Below are 20,126 nucleotides of genomic sequence, written 5' to 3'. Positions count from 1 at the left end.
TTTCATAAGAAAAAAAAGTATCTTAAAGCACTGATTCAAATGTATCACTGCATAACACCATTGAGCACTTCAGTAAGCTAATGCTTTAAATTTTTTAAATTAACATGAATGTCTCTTTCCCTCTCGTGTCTCCCTTTTATAGGCCATGTGTTTTCAGCCTGCCATGTAAAGGAGTTATTTCATTATCTGTGAATTAGGCTGAAGAAAGAATACCATTATTTAAAGTTAACTCACACAAGAACTGAAAAGAACTATTTCAAGACTGTTTGTATGAGACTTCAGCTGGTTTTGAAAATCATAAAAATTGTATTTACATGTCTCTGTCTTTTTATAGATATTACTTGACACAGTAACGTAGGTATTTCCAGAAACAGAGAGGTGGCAGAGAACCACACCAGGACACAGGGAGAGTCCACGCTCCTGTGTCTGATTGCGCTGAAGGCCCCTCAGTTTTGTAGTGAGGAAGGTGGCAAAAAGAACGTTACTCTTTGTAGGGTAGTCCTGTGGGTGGAGAGGTTCCATGGAAGCAGTCATGAAACAATATTAAAAAGGATCGGGTCTCTTTTAGCTTAGATCAAAAGGAAATGTTGTATATTGATGTATTTTATTACATATAACTTTTTCTAAACATATGCACAAACAACCTTTGCTACCGTTTTGAAAGGTATGCCTATGCTGCTGACAGCTTCTCAGAAGCTGGGCAAACTATCTGCTGCTGTGTCTAGACTGGGACATTATTTAGTCTAATATCAGTCATTTCTACATTGCACTTTGGAGTACAAAACCACCAGTCTTTGCACGAGCACCTACTGCTTTTGCCTCTCCTTTAACCTGTGTGCCAGAACGCTGCAGTGTCAGCAAGACAGCCACAGTGGCCTGCAGTTTAATTAGCGTGACATCAGTCCAAAGCGAAACAAAGGAGAAACCGGAAGAAAATACAGTTAAAAAATTAAAGGGGGGGCAGATGAAAACAGAAGAATTGGTAAAATGAAGAGAACAAACCTTATCAAACAAACTCGATTTAATTCTTTGATGAAAACACATACTAGCTGACAGGATAGTGAACATGCAGAAATACAACTATGTGACAACTTGTCAAGAACAAAGAGTTACATAATAACATGGCAAAGATTAGTCTGTTAACCACTAACCAGTGAAAAGCAGTTTGAAACAGATCCTAGAAATATTTGCTTTCACCACTAAATAGCAGGATTTCTGGTGGACTTCAGAAGAGATCGATACCAAAAATAGTACGGCTTGGTATTTTCACTGATGAGCTGCAAAAAAACACGAAACCACTGTTTATGGTAAAGTTTCAGAAAAGGCGAAGATCTGCAGTGTCAAACAAAAGCGAAGACTAAGCAGCTATGGGAACTGCCTGGGTTACAATCTGTGGAAGTATGGGTGGTGGGAACTCCTGGAAAATGATTTGACAGTTATATATAATATTGCACGACTTGGGGGGGACAGCTAGGTGAAATATAGTAGGATATATCAGAAACCTGATTTTATGATTTGACGGTTTTGTGAGCGGGGTCAGGTAAAGAGACAGAATTATCAGCCGATTTATTAAAAACTGCACTGTTTCTGCAGTAGGGCACCAATGTCCGAGTACCAACGGTGGTGGGGCGAGAGCTGGGGGTCAGGGCTCAGCCTGTTTTTTCCACCCCTGAGCGGTCACCCCGCAATTACCCATTCTCTGCACAGGCTCCATTACCCGTTACCTCACGGCAACGCATCCGCCGGGCTCCAGCCGCCAGTAGGGCCCGCACCTCCAGAGGCGGCACGGCCCCCTCAGGGGAGAGCGGGGCCGCGGCCACCACCGGCGACCAGCAGTGGCCCAACGAGCGACACCCGCCACCCCTCAGTGGCCACGTCGCCTCGCAGTTGTCGCACCACCGCTACGTCCCGCTCGACATCTCCCTCCGCGTCACGCGCGGGGCTGTGGGAGGGCCGGGCGCGGAGGAGGTGGGCGGAGGGATCCCGCGGTCGGAGCGGAGCGCATTAGCGGCAGCATGGCGGGGTCCGCCCGGAATCCCGCCGCGGCGGTGGTGGAGCTGTGGGGGGTGCTGCTGCCTCCGCGGTGGGTGGCCGTGGCGGGGGGCTCGGAGGAGGAGGAGACCGAGGAAGAGGCGGAGGAGGAGCCGCAGTTGGCGGAGGCCGCGCTCCTGGAGGCTACCGGGCCGGAGCTGGCGGCCGCGCCGCCCCCGCGCCGAGCCGGTGAGGGGCGGCGGGGGAGCCGGGCGGCGGGCGGGCGGCCCTTGGAGCCCTCCCCTGCCCGCGGCCTCCCTCGGAGACGGGTTTGGGCTCGGCCCGGGGCGCTGCGTTTGAAGCGAGTGAGCCGGGAGGGTGCGGAGAGGCGGCTGGGCCGAGGGTTTGGTGCTGTGGCGGGCGGCCGCCTCCCCGCCAGGGCCCGGCAGGGTCTTGTTCGCTGGTGTAAGCGTCAGTCATACCGAAACTCGCTCCTTCCCCGGTTACTGGGCTGATAACCACTAAAGGGAGAGTGATCCGAAGTAGGTGATAAATCTTGCACAGGCCGTAGAAGTGTCGTGTAATTTGGCCTTTTGTATGGCCATGTATGCAACAGTAAGGAAACAAAGTTTTTCCAATCAAGTTAACTTTAGACAAAAAATACATTCTTTTTTTCTCTTTTTATGACATGTGAGAGCATTGATACATGATATTAATGATCCCTTATGTTCTATTTAGTACTAAGAAAAGCAGGTGACATTGGAGAAAAATACTCTGCCTAGCCATAATATTTTATCCAAGCCTTGTGTTAAAAATGCCTACATTGAGCTGGGTAACAAGGGGAAAATAAATTGACAAGTTGCTATAGACCAAAGAGCTCCTGGTACTCTGGTTTGGTGAGAAAGAGGTCCTGTTAAACATAGGTGCTTGCTTTTTTCTGGTCGTAGCATTTAGTCCCCGGTTGCGGATCAAGGAATGGTGTATTAATTTTTGTGAGGGAATGAGGATGGAAAGAGGAGGCAAACTAGGTCATACAAAATGTTGAGAGTTTATTATATTAGTTGGTTATAATTTTGGTGGTTTCAGTTGAGATGCAAATGTATCTGAAGAGGATGCAGGTGCCGTGATGCCGTACTTTGTGGCAAAACTGTTTAAAATTGAATTGCAAACTTGACTTGGCATAAATGGTGTAATACTAAACCATATGCCAATGTGTTTAATAGGCTTAATAAATATTCATACACAAGTTTAATTTTGTAGTTCTTACACTTACAGAATCAGTGTTTCTGTGGTTGCTTTTGCTTTCGTTTTTAAATGCTACTGGAAAGACTGGCATCAGGAAGTTTATGAAAACCCCTGCTTTACTTTTACTACCGAAACTCATAGAAAAGACAAAAATAAGCTTTGAACAAACAAAACTCTTAATCAAACCAAACTTTTAATCTTTATGACTATTGATTAACGATGGTTTTGTTTTTCTTTTTAATGATTCAGTTGTTATACAAGAAGACAACTCCAGAAAGGAGTATGAAGTAGTTGGACGTTTTCCATTAGTTGACCCTTGGTGGAGAGTTAATGTTAAAGTTAAAAAAATGGGGTCGAAGTACTTTGTGCAAGGATATCCATCATATTTTCTGCGGACCGATATAGAAGAAAACAACCGACAAGTCTTTTCACTCTTTCTTAAGGAATGTGCTGTTCCTGAGGATTTTAGAGAAAAGTTTTTTACTTGGCTTCCTACAGACTCTATGCTGAGTTTTAGAAATCTTGAAGAAAAACTAAAACAGTTCCAAGTTTCACGCTTACAGACAGGGGAGAAACAAAGAGACACCAAGGATTATGACATCTTCTACTATGTTTTGAAATCATGTAGGTATATCCTATGCTATTTTGCTTGTTTTATAAGCTAATGAGTTCGGTCTCATACTGTGTTCAAGCTAACATGTCTTCTTATGAAGTGCCTATTCAAATGAATTTTGAACATGCAAAGATTCTTCTTTTTTTTTTTTTTTAATTTGCGGACAGTGGGACAGCTGACCTGTTAAAGATAGGCGTACAGTTAGAAACACATAAGGACTTTGCTGAATTCCATAGGCTTACTAAGTAAAATTGTCTGTGCTAGGGGTGCGAAGATGCTGGTGCTGGCTTGCTGTAGTTATTCAGATATAACAAGGCTTATTAAGAAATGGGTTCAGCACTGCTTAAATGGGGTGTTATGGCTTTTTAGGACAAATACATGTTCAGAAATACTTAAGCCACTTCTTTGTAGTGCAGGGGAATAGCAAATGAGCTCAGTGTAGTCCAGATCAGCTGCACTAAATAGGCTATCTAAGTGTATTTGAATCCTGCCCATCAGCAGATTGGTATGGCTGCGGAGTGCAGTGTGGAAACACTGGAGTGTCCCCAGGTGGAGATAGTTCAGGACTGCTGAGGATCCTGTTGTGCACTATGTTAGTGTGACTACATGAGTGTTAGAGATTGGATCAGGAGTGTGCTTTTGAAGCAAACATCCCTCTTGTCCCCATTGTGTTGTAGTCTCTGAGACTATTGAGGGTATTGCTGCTGGATGAAACCCAAAAGATGCATTCCAGTTGCACACCTAAGGTACTCCAACCCCTAATGGGCATTCAGTCTGTGGGACCAGACTGTAGCTGGTCTGAAGCAAAACACTGAAATGCAGAAAGTCAAGATGGCTGAGATGTGTCTTTAGCATTGGCTGTCTTGTTTTGCCCCAATGATCCGTTTCCCTTATACCATGTTCCTGATGTGGGCATAGGCAGGCCTGGGTTGGTGCTGTACAGAGCCACTTAGATGTCAGTGCCGTGGGACTCAGTACTCTGAATTGGAGGAGGTCTTTTAAATTCAGCCACAGCTGAACCTGTACAGACAGGTTGGGTCTATCTACTGTTATATGCAAGCAAATGAAGTCTTCCAGTATATGGTTTACTGGGCAGTGTCAGGTCAAAAGATGAAGGTGACTACTTTGGAGGTCAAATCGTGTCTTAACAGGAGAGTTCAAAGTTTGTGCTAGACTTGAGCTGACTTTACTCCAAGTCACCCGTGTAAAGAGAGGAAAATTTCAGAGTCCTATGGACTTTCAGGCTTTTGGTTCTGATTTTGTAATGGTAGAAAAGTTCTTAACCCCTGTTTACGGACTTTAAATCCTTTCATGACCACAGAGGGATGGGAATTGATAGTGGTAGAAACTCGGATCTAGTTTGCTACCTGAGTTTTAATGAGATATATGGATCGCTTTTGATTGAGGCATGTCCAGTATGTTCGTGAATCTTTAGGGGTGAAGGTTGCACAGTGTGCCTAGGTATCCTGTTCACTGTTCTTGTATTTGGCGGATTTTTCATTATACGTAACTTAAATTACTTTGCTACAAATTAAGCTTTCTTCTTTCTCTGTCATTGGGGAATAGGAACCATAACCAACACCCCTGTATGTTGCTACTATTGATGGCTATTGTCATTTGTTCTTGGTTGTCATTAATTGTTGTGGGCTCAAGCGGTTTGTTCTTCAAGCCTTCATTATATTTTTGTGTGGAAATAGTGTGTGTTGATTCTCTACGTGTAAATTAAGTACTTGCTTTAAAGTGAAAAGGTTTCATCTTTACCTTTCTGTAGGTAAGACAGTGATCAGAAAAAGTACTTAACTGAGGAAAAAATAGTGGTTTAAATTTGGAATTACAAAGTTTCTTTAACACGTAATTAAAAATCATGTGTGTTTTTTTTCTTGCCAAGAGATAAAACCTCTAAAAGTTTCGCTTTCTTCTGAAATTTGTTTCACTACTGAAATCTGTTTTTTAAAGCAAGCTATAGAGCAAATCAATTTCATTATCCCCCTTTTGCAGATCCCAAGACTGATCCAAACAGGGAAAGTGATAGCTTAAGTTTGGGGTCATTGAGAAAGCCAGTGGAGAGCACTGTTTTCCGAAGTTCCTCTACTGATCTGATACTACAAATGTAGAAGCCTTTTTTTTTTTATTTTGGATTTTAAACGGTCTTCTGTACATCTGTATGAAAACTAGGTAAGGGCCAGGTGTGGTGAGGTCTGAACTGATTTACTACAAAATGCTGTTGTGTATGCAGTGAATAATAAGAATAATCAAGTGAATAATACGTATTTTCCAAGTGAGTATGTTTAGTTGCAGTTTTTATGTCATCTGTTTACATTATTTTTTCCCAAGGCAGTTCGGGGAAAGCAGACTTTAAAAGGATTTGAAAAGGATTACAAAGAATAAGAAACTGAAAGAAATTCGGGGTGCTTTGGGTGTAGGGGAGGCCTAACCAGAAGGATAATGTCCAGAGTCAGTTTAAGTTGCCTTTACAAATATCTTTGTATATTGCTTAAAACTTTATTGGTTTATGGTGCGTACAGTCACAGGAAAGGCGGTATTGGTAGCTCTGGCTTTTCCGATGATATTGGAATTCTTGCCGATTCTTCTGCCACGCCATTTTTGCTGTCTGTTGGATATGGTGTGTTGGCAAAGAAAGACTGAAGAAAGCAATGGTACGGATGGTGAGGAAGTACATTTTCAAGACAAGATGCTAACAAAATTGGATGAGATGTTAAAGAATGAGCCATGGAAACTTGGATTCAGCAGGGTAAGTAATGTTGAGCAGGGTAAAAAAATGTGGTGTTTGTTACGTTTGAGCTTCATTGGAGTACAGTGCTGTTTCAGTTACATTCAGTTTATTAACTGGCCATTTGTAGGAGGTAAGCTTAGTTCATTTGGAAATGGATGATGTGCTGGACTCGGTTTTAGCAAAGGGTTTTTCTTCCAGTTGGTCTACAATAACTTAATCTCAAAAGATTTTAAAAGTAGTTTTGTTACAACCGTTTGTTTAGTCTTTTCTACAAGGAACAGAAAATTAAATACTTGAGGTAATTGGGCCAAAAGTAAGAAATCTAATTTAAAACCCTCAGTTGTCTTGTTCAGTTTTATACTGGCAAATGAGATTTTCTGTTCTTAATACATGGGACAGTATCTGTGTTTTCACAGCAAGATAGATAAGTTACTCTGTAAGAGGTCGTCTGGTCTCGTGGTTCCCCTGTTTTATAATGGGGTTGGTGGTTGCTGCTTACCTTCCTGTTCTCCTTTGCTACACTTGCTCTGAGACTTCGCTGCTGCACCTCACCTGAGCGCTCCTGGACCTGAGCTGTAGTTTAGTAGTTCAGAAACATGATTAGTTAATCCCTCTGCATCAGCCCCTGACTGCTTTTACTGACAGATGTTCTGACTTGTCTTGAAGACCTCCAGTTTCTGAGATTTAGCAGGCTAGCCAATGTATTCCACTATTTCGCATCTTTTCCTTTAAAAAGCTTTTCCTGATGTCCAATTTGACTATTCCTTGATGCAATATAGACTTGCTGCTCTCTTGTTTCTTGTACCAAGGATCTGCATATCACTGCAGTTTTTTTATTGCTGGAAGACTCTCTTGAGCTTTTTCTCTTAAGGCTCAGCAAGTCCAATTCATTTTTTCTTTTTCTGAATAATTTATCTTTTTTGCACATCTCAGTCTTTCACTATGTTGCAGTAGTCTCTGTAAAGGTTGTATATTTCTTGAAGTAGCATGTTCGGAATTTGGTACAGTATTCTGGCTAATGCCTTTCCTATGCTCTGTTTCTGCATTTTTTTTTTTTTGTGCCTTTATTTGAAATTGTGCTCATTAGATGTGCACAAGTTCTCCTTAATACCCAATTTCTGCACCGGGATTTTGATTTTTAAACTTTCCATTTTATACAGAAGGGTGACTGAGAGGAATTATCATTCTATCTTACTTTTAAATATCTTGCTTTCAAATATCTTGAAAAGCATAACAACTTCATACATTATGAAAAATACGTAATTTTTTGCAGACTTCCACCCTCTTAATTGCCATTTGTATTTACTAGGAGGAATGTTATCCAGCAAGAGGCTAACATCTTCTGAAATAAATATATGTTTGCTTTTATTCTTTCTGGGGAGAAGATTACATATAGGGAACTGAATCTTTCTTACTGTGAGGCAACATGGGCAGCCTTCTGTCAGTGCAAACATCTCCTCTGGAAGATTCCTGAACTGCAGAAGAATGCATTAATTCTGTATGATCAACTCAAGAAAAAGTGTAGAGAAATGGGACACACTTACGAAGATCAAGATGAATTAGCTCGTTTTGTATCTAAAGATATGTCCATTGAGCATGCTTGGCAATCTCTTGAATTTTTGAAACATCAGAACATAGTGATTAGGGAGAAAAAACTAGTGTTTCTGCCTCATCTTTACAAATCTGAAAAAGACATTGCAATGTATATAGGTGACCTTCTGTCAAACCATTCATGGCAACTGGATGTTGATGTTAGAAAGATACTTAATATTTCTCAAACATCAAGAGAAGTGGCAGATAACGAAATGAATGTTACCCAGGCTCACGAAATGGAACATCTGAAGGAAAATAATCTGGACGATCATAACTGTGAAAATCACTTTCATGAAGAGGAAGTGGGGTCTATGTCTGGTACCCAAAGTAAAGCAGAGGTAGACTTAGATCAAGCAATTGCCGTGGAAAAGATTTGTTCTAATCCTGTCACAATCATAAGTGGAAAAGGAGGCTGTGGGAAGAGCACAATAGTTAGCTGCCTTTTTCGTCACTTAAAGCAGATGGAAAAAGAAGTGGAAGCTGCTTCTAAGGACTTTGAAGAAGATCTAGATGCGTCTGAGGAATGGAATGCCTTTGATGATCATTGGGAGTCAGAGAAGATGTACACAAAAAAAATGTTGAATGTACTATTTACTGCACCTACAGGGAGGGCGGCAAGCCTTTTGAGTGAAAAAACTAAGCTTCCTGCGTATACACTGCATCAGGTAAGGATTTATTTATTTATTTATTTTTAAATTGTGTTCTGAAAGACCTTTTGGCACTGTCCATTCTTTGAAAAAAAACCGATTGTTATTGAACTTTCCTATTGTAGCTATTAATGTTAATGCTTAGGTATAGCTTGTCAGCATTTGAAAGTCAATGTTACATTTTGGGGAATCATAAATCAATAATTTGAAATATTTGCTGTAACTTTGGGGGTTTTTTTCCTACTTAGACACATCTCAAATTTGTGCCTTTCTAGGGCATCTGGTCTTTTTAGCTTCTCAGCTGTTTTTTTGTTGGTTTTGTTTGTTTGTTTTTATTTAGTTAAGAGTGGAAGTACTTTCTAGATGGCAGAACTGTTTTCTAGTGTCCTGTTGCCTAGCAATCATACTGATACCTGCACATACATGAAAAGATCAGTAGACTGGGGTTGAATAATGGAATAAATTTTATTCACAGTGTTTTCTTAATTGCTGATAAATATGGTGCAATGTTTTTAAGAAAAAAGTAAAAAGCAATCTCTTAGTTAAGAAACTTAGGTCAAGTCTCTGTTGTCCTAGGTAGTGGAAGGTGCGAAGAAAATGTTGGAATTTGTGGAATAACCTGTATAAATCAAAATTATAATAACATAGAAAGTACTGTGGGCTTCTTCTATCTTTGAGGACTAGATAGTTGCCTGTTCCCCTTCCCCATGCAATGCTGGGGATTTATTAATGCCAGCAAGTTGTAGTAGGAGGTGTTCCTGTTACTGAGCAACCTAATGGCTGACCTGATATCCTTCAGGGTTCCTGCAGAAAAAAAAGGATGCATTTCTGTGCTTTTATTTAAGTAAGTGTTGATAATCTCAGCTAGAAACGTATTCACAAAGGAGGAGAATAAGACTGAGCAGTTGAGTCTTCTGAGCCTTTTTGGGTGTAAGTTCAAAATCTCAGATAATAACTCTAAATACAGCATTGGAAGGTACCACACTCCAGACACCTTTATAAGACAATTGATTAGTGTCAGAGCTTGATTTATTTCAATTTGTTCCTAGGTCATCTATAGTTTTAAATCGTGGAGGCAGAGTGAACAAGTACAGCCATGGAAGTTTTCTACTGTGACGGTTCTGATTGTGGATGAAGGAAGTTTGGTGTCTGTACATGTTCTTAGTTTAGTTTTAAAGCTCTTGTGTGAGCATGCTCAGCTTGCCAAACTTATTATTCTAGGTAAGTGAAACAAAAAAATTAGTACTGTACAATATTTAGTGATATGCAATATACAGTATAAGTATCAGAACTGCCACTAGTTTCACTGAGTCTCTTAAAAACCCCAGAATGTTACATTGTTCTGTACTTGGATATTTCTGCTTATTTGTAAGGTCAGATGAGATAGACTGGGCTCTTCAAGAGTTTTCCATCTCAACTGTCAGTATGAAAGTATCGTATCTCTGTTCTCTGCTTAGCAGTGGTTTGTCTGATTCTGGAAGTATTATGACTTCCATGTAGTAGTTTATTACATCTTGCAACTAGAAAACTTTTCTGATTTCCTTAAAGAAGCTAGAGTTAGCCTACTAATCAAATGTTAGAAGGGAAGTTTCATGATGTTTTAATGTTTAAGATCATCTTCTTTTCATTCGGAAAGGAAAACAAGTGTAAAATCAAAATTTTCTGCTTTCTCAGAGGTTTGCTTTCTGGGATGCCATTTATGGCATTCATTTTTACATATGTAACTTTCAAAATGTGTTTGACTAAGATGCGATCACTGTCGGTGTTCATCATACAGTGATTTGTACCTGCTAGTAAAGCATTACTGAGTGAGGAAAATGAAAAACTTAAACTATGCTACAGTCTGATTCCCCAAAGTTTCTTAGATTGTTGACGGTTTCATTTTGCGTGAATTGTATTGAGGAAGCATGTTACTGTGTGGTGGGTTGAGTATTTATTAATTCCTGTGTTTTTTTTTTTTCAAGACAGCTTTTAACAGATATTCTGTTATTGCTTCTCACATATAGTAATTTGCATTCTGTTTAGGTGATACTAGACAGCTACCGAGCATAGAGCCAGGAAACATGTTAGCTGATATCTTTGAGGGTCTAAAATCAAGAGGCTTTTCTGTGGAACTGCGAACTAATCACAGAGCTGAATCGCAGCTAATTGTAGATAATGCAACAAGGTAGGATTCTGTTTTGTACATAAGAAGCATTCTTGTAGTAGGCCTGGTCCTTTACCTGAAAAATAGTAATACGTCCAGATTTAACTCTGCTTCCGTTACAGTTTCTTGTTAAAAATCAGTAATGCTGGTTTTAAAAAGAAAAAAACAACCCCCCAAACCAACAACACCACCCCACCCCCCATTTTTCCAGGAGTATATGTATTGGACAAAAAAATGTGTGTGCTGGAATACTCTTGAATTTTATGGGACGTATTTCACTATCAAATAATCTCTGTTGTTTTCAAATGACTTGTGCATGCAGAAATCACTTTATGCCTTTTGAAATGACTTACAATTGCTTCTCTGAAAAGGAAGTTTTAAAGATGTTGCTGGTAAGTGTGGCAGCAGCTAAACCAATTTGAATTACATTGAGAGTTTAGATGTCAAGGGCCATTAAATCGTAGTTTCTTTATATTTTTTGCTCATTAATACCTAGAACTTCTTCATGTTTCCAGCATTTGTATTATGTTCAGTCTAGAAATAATCCAGTTTACTGTCAGTGAATTATTTATTTTTTAAACCTGAAACAACATCACCTAGGTCTGAGTGTCCAAGACCTTTTGTTGTTGATTGGAATTTGAGAGTATTCTGAACGTTTGTGAAACGTCCAGAACTACAAGCGTTTTATAAACACTCTGTCTTTTCTCTGGGAGGGTAACACTTCTGTGTTACTCCAGTCTGCTCCCGTGAGAAGAACTGTATGGGTAATACCAAGTATCTACTCAGTACTAAAGGGCTTAGAGAATAAATTATCAATTTTTAAATGTGAAATTAAGTTATGCTCAGAAGAAAGAGTTTGTGGTGTATGTAGTGTAGCTGACCAAAATTTATAAATGGTGAACTTCAGGCTGATGCAGACAATACACTGGAATCCTTTAACTGGAAGTAATTTTTCTTTTCTGTTTTCCTTCCCCTTCTCTGGTCAAGAATCTCTCATCGGAAGCTTCCTGAATTTGATGAGGTGCTGAAAGTTTCTGATTGGAATGAGGAAATGACAATGCCAAGCCCGGAGAAGAAATTCATTCTTATTGCTTTGCCTGCTGGCGGGGGTTGTGACAGTACGTGTGTACAGTCAGTTTGTGATCTTGACTTTCCCTTTGGTAAAGCATAGACTGTTTGGCTGGAACTAACATTTTGGGAATATTTTAGTTTGGTTTTGTTTGTGGTATAAATTTACATGCTAGACTCATAGTTTAGTGTAAGTGCACGCAGCAGGACCTGTCAGTGCAAAGAATATGATGTAGAGCTTCAGCTCACCAGTCAGCTTTTGAAATGGGGGTGATACAACTTCCACCAGTGTAATCAAATGTGATTGTCTTTTTATGTTGTAGCGGGGGCTGTCAAACCTTAAAAGATTAAAATCTCCAGAGGTGAATCATTTGAGTAAACAGCAACTGTAACAGGATGGTGTGTTGGGACAGGAACGTGCTCTAACGACTCTAGAAACAAGTTAGGAAAATTAAAGCAGAGGGGACACCAGAATTTCTTTCAAAATGTTTTAGGGTCAGGGTTTGGCCATTGTTTTTGGTTTTTTTGACCGTTATTGGATAAGTGGATTGAGTGGCCTCTACTTTATATGCATCAAAAAGCTTCAAGGGGAATGTGGGGGGAAAAAAAATAGAGCAAATATTATCACCTTATCTTACTATAGTAACTTAGCAAACAGAATACTAAAAATGGATTTCTTCTGTGAAATCCAAATGTATAGGTCTGTGGCTTAAAAATGTTCTCTCCATACCTCTTTAATGTACAGTATCAAAACCGTATTTTGCATGAGATATGCTCTATGCAGCTCTTCTAACACAGGAATAAGACTTTGTCACCTTCCACATCGCTCTTGTTTGTCAGATTTTAACAGTGGGGTAACTGCATGATACTTTTTGGGGGGATTATATATATGTGGGTGTTTTGTGATGTGGGAGTCTTTTTTTCGGGGGGGGGAAGTGTATTTGGGATTTTTTTGTTTGTTTTGGGGTTTTTGTTTTAAACAAGTTGAAATGTCATTGAAGCAAGAAATAAGCAAAGGCAATTTCATATTGAATTATGTTTTTCTTTCTTAAATTGTTTGTTCTTCATATTTTTATGCCTTACCTTTTATGTCTTCTAAATCAGATTTGCAAACTGCCATAAGGACTTTACTTAAAAAAGGACCAGGATTGCAGGATGCCAAACAATCACAGTTCATTGCTTTCAGAAGGTAATGGAGCAAGCAGGCAGACATTGAAAAAAATCCTTGCTAGTAGCTACGATCTAAAAATAGCTGGGTGTGTTGAGTTGGAGAGACTAGTGGCAATACCGTAAAATTACTAGAGAGAACAACAGGCCAGGTGTCTTTTCCTGTGCCTTCTGGTTGCCCTCAGTCTCTCTGTAGAGACTTGCTTCGTTTTTCTGTAAGCTTAATGTTATTTTGCACCATGATTTCTGCATTTGTATTCATGTTCATCTGTACTATTTATGGTAAAGAAACAAAGCATGGACATAAACAGTTTTTGTAGTAGATTCTCTGAGAGCCTGTGCTCTGGCGTTTGCTAACAGCGCAGTGTTCTCCAGCAACGAAAGGCGAGGGCTTGACTGCAAGAGGAACCCGCAAAATACAAAGTAATGTCCGTGTTCAGACATCGTGGCAGAGGTGAATTCCAGGGTGCGGGGCGGAACACCTGGCCTACTGTCTCTGCATGCTTCTGTCACAGGTGGACATGGACCAAATGTCAGAAGATACTCGCATTTTGATTGTGGGATGAGGGCCAGATTTAGTCATATAATCTGATGTGCCTTAGTGTTCCTGCTGGGCAGTGGCGAGTGCCTGCAGCGTGGATATTTGGAAGCACAATACTGGTCATTTAAGAAGGGGTGTGTGTGCAGGGCTCTAACACACTTTCAAGAAAGATTGCAAAGTTTAGTAATCACTGATAATGTGAACTGTCACAGGAGCGTGAATACTATGGATGGCCTCACAGAAACAGCGAAGGGATGAATGTAATGTCAGTAGTACCAATAGTCCATAAACTTGCACTTCTGCTCAAAAGGGTACTCCAGGAAGACCTCTTCCACTTCTATTTGTGAAGAACCTTTTCTCAGCAATTAAAAAACACCCACTATTTACAGGTTACTAGTGTGTAAATATGGGATTTATAAATTTTAGCTAGTTTACCTGTTTGTTGTGAATGCTGAGTAACTCTGAAATGAATTTTTTTTTCTCCAGTCTGCATTCAGGTACAATACTGTTATTAATGATTTCCATATAAGATTATTCTGGATTATATTTTATAGGTACTTAATCTGCGTTTAAAAGTGTCTTCAGGAAGCAAATAAATCTTCAGTCTATTTTTAATACATCCACAGGCAGGAAATAATACATCGAGGCTTTAGTTTTTCTTTAGTTTTGTTCTTTCTCTTAGAATCAAATCTAGGTATGAATCGCAAACATCCTTGCCTTACTTGGTGTCTTATTTGGACAAAAATGTTCCTTTACTGTTGTACCCTCTAAACTCTGCATCAGCGATTGTTTTTAATTGTTGGTAGAAGATCGTCATAGCTAAGATGGGCTTTTTCCATTGTTTTTTGATTAAATGCTAATGTGACATTGCATGTCGTTGTTGTATGCTTTGTATTTGTTAAGTACATCATGATTTTGTTCATGTTCTTGTTTACTGTGATCTAGGCAAGACTGCGATCTGATAAATGAACTTTGTTGCCAACACTATTCAAATCACGTAACCAGGTAAGCCAGTGGTTTGCAGTTTTCCTGTGAACAATCTCCCTGTGCTTTTAAAAGTGTTACAACCAGGTCAACAGTCTAAAATAAAATTTTAAAACTTAATATTTCATCTAGATCTGGTTATTTATGTCGGAAATTGTTTATACAATAATCTATCTTTGATGGGTCCTTTCATCTCATCCTGGATTGTGAACAGAGATAACATAAAATAAGCATTTGCCTTTCATTTAAATTGCCATTATGTGAATTCCAAGATTTTGAGTTACTGCAGAATATGTAAAATTGACATAAAAGCAACTTGAAAAAACCCTCAAGGTTAATTATTTTTTTGTCACTGTATGATTTCTGAATAGATTGTTGTAATAGATTTTTGTAAGCAGGATTTTGGTGCTACTCCATATTACTTTTTTTTTTACCAAAAGGTTTTACAAAAGTTCCAGAAACACCTTTTACATGTGAGTTGTCTTCACTGTTTTGAATTTTACTAAGGCTTTTAAGCTGGCCCAAGTATAGAGAGGGGAAAGAGAAGAAATACTGAGCGATGGTGAACGCGTATTTGTAAATACATTTCTCCCTTTTTCTTTGTCTGACCTAGAGACCATAAAAACCATCTTTTATTTCGAATTGATGACAAGATTTCCTGCATGCGGAATACGTATCTCAAGGATCTTTTGCCAGACCGTGGTTTAGGAAAGGGTCCTAATTGCCATGAATGCAAAAGTGGACAAACCTCCCTCACTTCAGAGACTGCTGAGGAGAAACGACTGTGCAATGGAGATATATTTTTCATAACAGGAGTAAGTCATTGCTGCAAGAACTTGCACAAGAAACTGCAGTGGTAACCGATTCAGTACTTGTTGAATCCCCAGAACAAAACAATGCACACTTTAAAATTTTAGTCTATAATATATACTTAATTCTTCTGCTAAACTATCACATGAAAGGCAAGAAAGAGGTAGACTCACAATAGAGAATTAAAAAAATATAATCTCTGGGTGTTTTTGTAAAATGTGTTTCAGTTGGTCTCGTCCTGTCCAGCGTGAATACATTCTGTAAATCTCAAATGTATTGTATTTTGGATATAGGTCAAAACATAGTCTTAAGAATAAAACTAACATTACAGCTTGAGCTCTCCCCTGGCAGAAAACTAAGCTGGCCAAAAAATACAGCAACAAACCCCTGCTGTATTTTTCTGCTGGGTTCAGTGAGTTGAGCTCACGCAGCTGAGGGTCCAGTGAGTGCGTGGGCAAGGGGGACGGTGCAGGGCTGGTGGGAGACAGTAAGCTCTTCCCCGCATGTGGCAACAAATTGTTAAAGGGCCTCACTGGCATATTTCACTGTATCCTAGGACAATCTATGTTTTCTGGGGATTAAAACTGCCTCTCTCAGCATTTTTCTTACTAAACAGAAGGAGTTGGGGTAGGCCCTGTACACTGAAACTATTTTCCTTGAAGGTGGTCGGTGAAAGATAACTATCTTTTGGGCGTAGTGTCTTCTGAAACTGTTTCACCCGGTTGACATTGCAGCTATTGTAATTTCAGGGAAAGCTAGGATATGGACACACGCAGATGTATGAGACATTGATCAAACTGCTGATATGAGCTTACTGCTGAGTGTTCTCTTTCTTTAGGATGTAGAAATTGATAAACAGCGCTTATTGACCATCAGCAGCACGTACGGCTCCACTTTCACTGTGAGGTATAAGGCACTGAAGAAGCTGTGTCATATAAAACATGCATGGGCCAGAACTATCCACACATTTCAGGTAAAAAAAAAAGCAAAGCCGCTCTGAGCTGATAGAACTTTCTCATGGCTTTATCTTGCCAATGCGCTGTATTTCCATGTGAAAGCGTCAGAAGCTCTCTTGAAACGAAAATTCCTTGAATGCAGCATAGAAGATACTTTTGAGAGTGTCCCCAGTTGTCTCCAACTTCCTTATTCTTACAAGCTGTCTTTTTTTTAAAATTGCTTACTGGAGATCTTAACTGAACAAGACGTTCTTAAACATATTTCAGGGTTCTGAGGAAAAAACTGTTGTCTACGTGGTTGGCAATCCTGGCCGTCAGCACTGGCAGCACGTGTACACGGCCGTGACCAGAGGACGCTGCCGTGTCTATGTTATAGCTGAAGAGATGCACCTCAGGAGAGCGGTCACTAACAAGAACATGCCCCGAAAAACCCGCTTACAGAGATTTTTGAGAGAAGCCATTTCAGAAACAAGCAACTGTCCCAAACAAACTTCTTCCCTGACGAAAAGCTGTCAAAGTCAAGAGGTTGAGACTCTGTCTGTTTCCGTAACTCAAGGTGCTCCTGACCCACCTGAACCTCTAACTGGCTTGATTAAACAGGAGAGGTCAGCACATCTCAATAAAGAGCAGGCAGGCAATTTTCAGCAAAGTCCATCCAAAAGACAACGGAGTCTTGCAGAGAATTCCAAGGACGCTCAGAAAATACCCTCTGTAAGTATCTCCTTTCTGAGAAAATTTAAAACAAACTTCCGCACTCTCTTTCACCGCCGGCAGTCATCTAGATACTGTTAGGATTGTTTTACTTATTTAATAATTTTCAAGATGTTGGTGAAGCAGTCAAGTTTGGCGGCTGTTTTCCCAGAGTAATACATGACTAATAGGGGAAAAAATAAGTTACAGCGTCAGTACTAGTAAACGTATACATCTCGTTACTCGTGGCAGTGGTCTGTTGGCTAGCTTAGCCTCTGTCAGCTTCTTCTTTGTGCACAGGAGCTGAACTGCTGTCAAACATTTACATATAATTTTATCATTGAAGTAGATACATTTTTATACAGTCAAACATGCTTAACGTTTTTTTCATTACATCTAATTTCTAAGAGCTGTCATGGGGGAAAGAGCTTTTATTGAAGAGGTTACTGTATTTTAGTTATGGTTTAAACTTTGGGAACATTTTTCATTTTGTTTTGACAGAAAACAGTAGAAGATTCCCCACTTGGCTCTTCCAGACTTAAGAATCTAACTTTGGGACAACCAACTCCTAGGAAGCTTTTCAAAAGCTAACAAACGATTAACTCCCCCCTTTATGAACCTTTCTTGAACCTGTTTCATGCAAGATTTTTGGACCGGAGAAGCTGGGTACGCAGATGATTTTTCAAAGGCTTTCTTGCATTTACATGTTCTATGAAGAACAGCTTGTTTTAAAGCGAGTCTTTTATATTTTCAGTGATTTGTTTTTAGTAGGAGATTCCTTGGTGTGTCGGCCATCAAAAATTAAATTGTTCTTCTGTTTTGGTGAAGAACGAACTCACAGGTCTTAACAGGATCCAGATGTTCCCTTAAAAAATACATGGGGATTTCTTGACGTACAGGTTCCAGCTATCCATACCAAGATTTATCCATCTCTTCATGCTACAGCAACGATGAGAAGCTGTTACTGATGTGCCAAAATTGCAGTTTGCTCTTGAGTCAAAAACCATTTTACAAAGGGGGCTTCAAATTTTTCCACTGTGGCAGAATTATGGGCATGAAGCTTTGATGGATTATTCGTTTTAATCTTGTGATAAATAGGACAAGAAAGTTGCAATGAATGATGTAGGAAATTATTCCCACTTTGTACCTGAAAGAGTACATGCTGATAATCGTCTTGGTAAGAAAAGCAAAATTCCAAGTTGGGAGTTCAAATAACATTCCACTTCCAACTTCTGTGCACTATGTGACTTGCTGCATTGTAATTTTTGAGTTTAGTAAGATGAATGTTTATTCAAACTTCAGATAAATTGTACTAAAATTTGGACAGCTTGCTTGCTTTCAACATTTTTTTTCCTGCAGTATGTGTGTATAAAAAAAAAAGTACCACCACACATCCACAAATAGAAACATGGGTTTTGGGTTTTTTTTTTTTTTTTGCTAACACTGTGGGAAAAAATATAAAGTAGGAAAATGCTACCTCATTTTTAATGTCTTTAAATCACTGTTTATTTCAATTTATACAGTTTTTCCATACAAATATTTGCAACAGTTTGAATTTCAAAAAACATAACATAGACGATAAATATCATGCTATTAAAGTATTAAATTTGTACAAAAATACTTTACAGTTTAATACTTATTTGTTACAAATAAAAATACATATTTAAGTGACTCATGAACATTTTTTTTATTTTATTTTTTTTACATGATTCAGCATTGAATGTCATTCTGACCTTTCTGGCAGTGCTGAAATAGAAATCCGAGCTACTTGTGTGTGCAGGGCAGGTGAGCTTGGTCATGTACTGGAAACAGCGACAGGGATACAGTTAAACAGTTTAAATTGACCAGAAACAACTCTGTAAGGTGATTGCTTAGATATCGAGACTCTACAAATGTACAAATCCAGTATCTTTATATTCACCAATAACAATAATTACCAATAACAACTTGAATACCGGAATAAACCAAAGCAGCTGCTGGTGAGCATATAAAGCAACTGGCAGTATTTTATTGCTTGGGGGGAGAGGGGAGAGGAGAGAATTTGTGTGATGTGTTTGTAAAATATATTTACAATTTTAAATTCTAAAAATGGGTTGCAGGGGGTAATGTTTTATCATAAAGAAGGCTGAAAACAAAGCCTATTAAATGGGACTTTTGTCCCTTCAAGAAATTGTTTGACTTAAAAAGCTTATGTGTGACAGTACACGTTTACAGGTTTATGGGTCATTAAAGAGCTTTTGTAGCAATCTTCTACTGACATAGTTTAAAAAAAAGCCATTTTCTTTTAAAATGTTTCTAATTTGTCTGAACTGATTTCAGTTTTACTCTTGTCAGTAATCCTCCACTAAAAAAGTCTGCTTAAAAATCCCCACAGGTTGCAAGAGATACCCTTTAATATTTCATTGCGTAGGGAATAATGTATGTCTAACAAAATTTACTGAAGTGGGGGAGTAACGTTCACCCCATCCTGCAGCTTCCTCCAACCATTTTGTTAAAACATCTAAACCCTCCTTTGTCTGAAGAGCACACGCTTCCTCCCAGCAGAATAAAGGTCCCCAAAAATCACAGATCTAGCCATGTCACAAGAAAACCCGGTGCGGCATTCCACTCTTCCTTGTTCCTTTCTGATAAGATGGTTTTAAAAACCACGTAACCTGGACACCACTGTTAGCAGAGGTTAATTCTGTGCTTTTCCCTCAAACAGCAGCTGCTGAGGAAGGGAGAAGAACATTTAAATCATGTTTAAAACATCTCCCCAGTTTCTTATTGGCGGGGGGAGGGAGGGGAAGGGCCCTTACCACTTTTCTTACTCTTGCTAATGCTAGATTGTTTAGAATGGAATGACTCGACTTAATGAAGAATTAAACTTTTTCAAAAGTAATCGTGAATTAATATAAGCCTCGAGACAGAAAGACTGACCTCCTGTGCTTTTTAGCGCTATACAGCGTCTGAGCCTCAATC

At 39.3% G+C, this 20,126-nt stretch overlaps 1 protein-coding gene across 4 annotated transcripts; it reads left to right on the top strand.

Annotated features, from left to right (window-relative positions):
• The first annotated feature begins 1,960 nt into the window (after nucleotides 1-1,960).
• On the top strand, nucleotides 1,961-18,955 carry HELB (DNA helicase B). Of its 4 annotated transcripts, XR_008463572.1 has the most exons (14): nucleotides 1,961-2,220; nucleotides 3,466-3,840; nucleotides 6,355-6,581; nucleotides 7,949-8,821; nucleotides 9,853-10,024; nucleotides 10,829-10,970; nucleotides 11,937-12,067; nucleotides 13,122-13,206; nucleotides 14,671-14,730; nucleotides 15,323-15,524; nucleotides 16,358-16,492; nucleotides 16,743-17,186; nucleotides 17,667-17,831; nucleotides 18,880-18,955. XR_008463572.1 is itself a non-coding variant. In XM_054184189.1 (13 exons), exons 1-13 carry the CDS (start codon nucleotides 2,016-2,018, stop codon nucleotides 17,754-17,756), a joined length of 3,141 nt encoding a protein of 1,046 aa, XP_054040164.1. In that variant the 5' UTR covers nucleotides 1,961-2,015; the 3' UTR covers nucleotides 17,757-18,846. The 4 variants fall into 4 exon arrangements, 3 of the variants coding, with proteins under 3 accessions (XP_054040164.1, XP_054040369.1, XP_054040286.1); XM_054184189.1 differs by lacking the exon at nucleotides 18,880-18,955 and having other exon boundaries at nucleotides 17,667-18,846; XM_054184394.1 differs by lacking the exon at nucleotides 18,880-18,955 and having other exon boundaries at nucleotides 1,962-2,220; nucleotides 8,615-8,821; nucleotides 17,667-18,846.
• Nucleotides 18,956-20,126: the final 1,171 nt, after the last annotated feature.

Source organism: Rissa tridactyla, chromosome 1 (assembly GCF_028500815.1).
Source record: "Rissa tridactyla isolate bRisTri1 chromosome 1, bRisTri1.patW.cur.20221130, whole genome shotgun sequence".
NCBI classification, from domain to species: domain Eukaryota; kingdom Metazoa; phylum Chordata; class Aves; order Charadriiformes; family Laridae; genus Rissa; species Rissa tridactyla.
The sequence above is the reverse complement of the archived record's forward strand: the minus strand, read 5'-3'. Positions and strand labels throughout refer to the sequence as shown.

Coding starts and splice junctions, on each gene's coding strand:
- HELB (XM_054184189.1), top strand. CDS start 2,016: ATGGCGGGGTCCGCCCGGAATCCCGCCGCGGCGGTGGTGGAGCTGTGG. Junction 3,841..6,354: donor CTACTATGTTTTGAAATCAT/GTAGGTATATCC, acceptor TGGTGCGTACAG/TCACAGGAAAGGCGGTATTG. Junction 16,493..16,742: donor GAACTATCCACACATTTCAG/GTAAAAAAAAAA, acceptor AACATATTTCAG/GGTTCTGAGGAAAAAACTGT.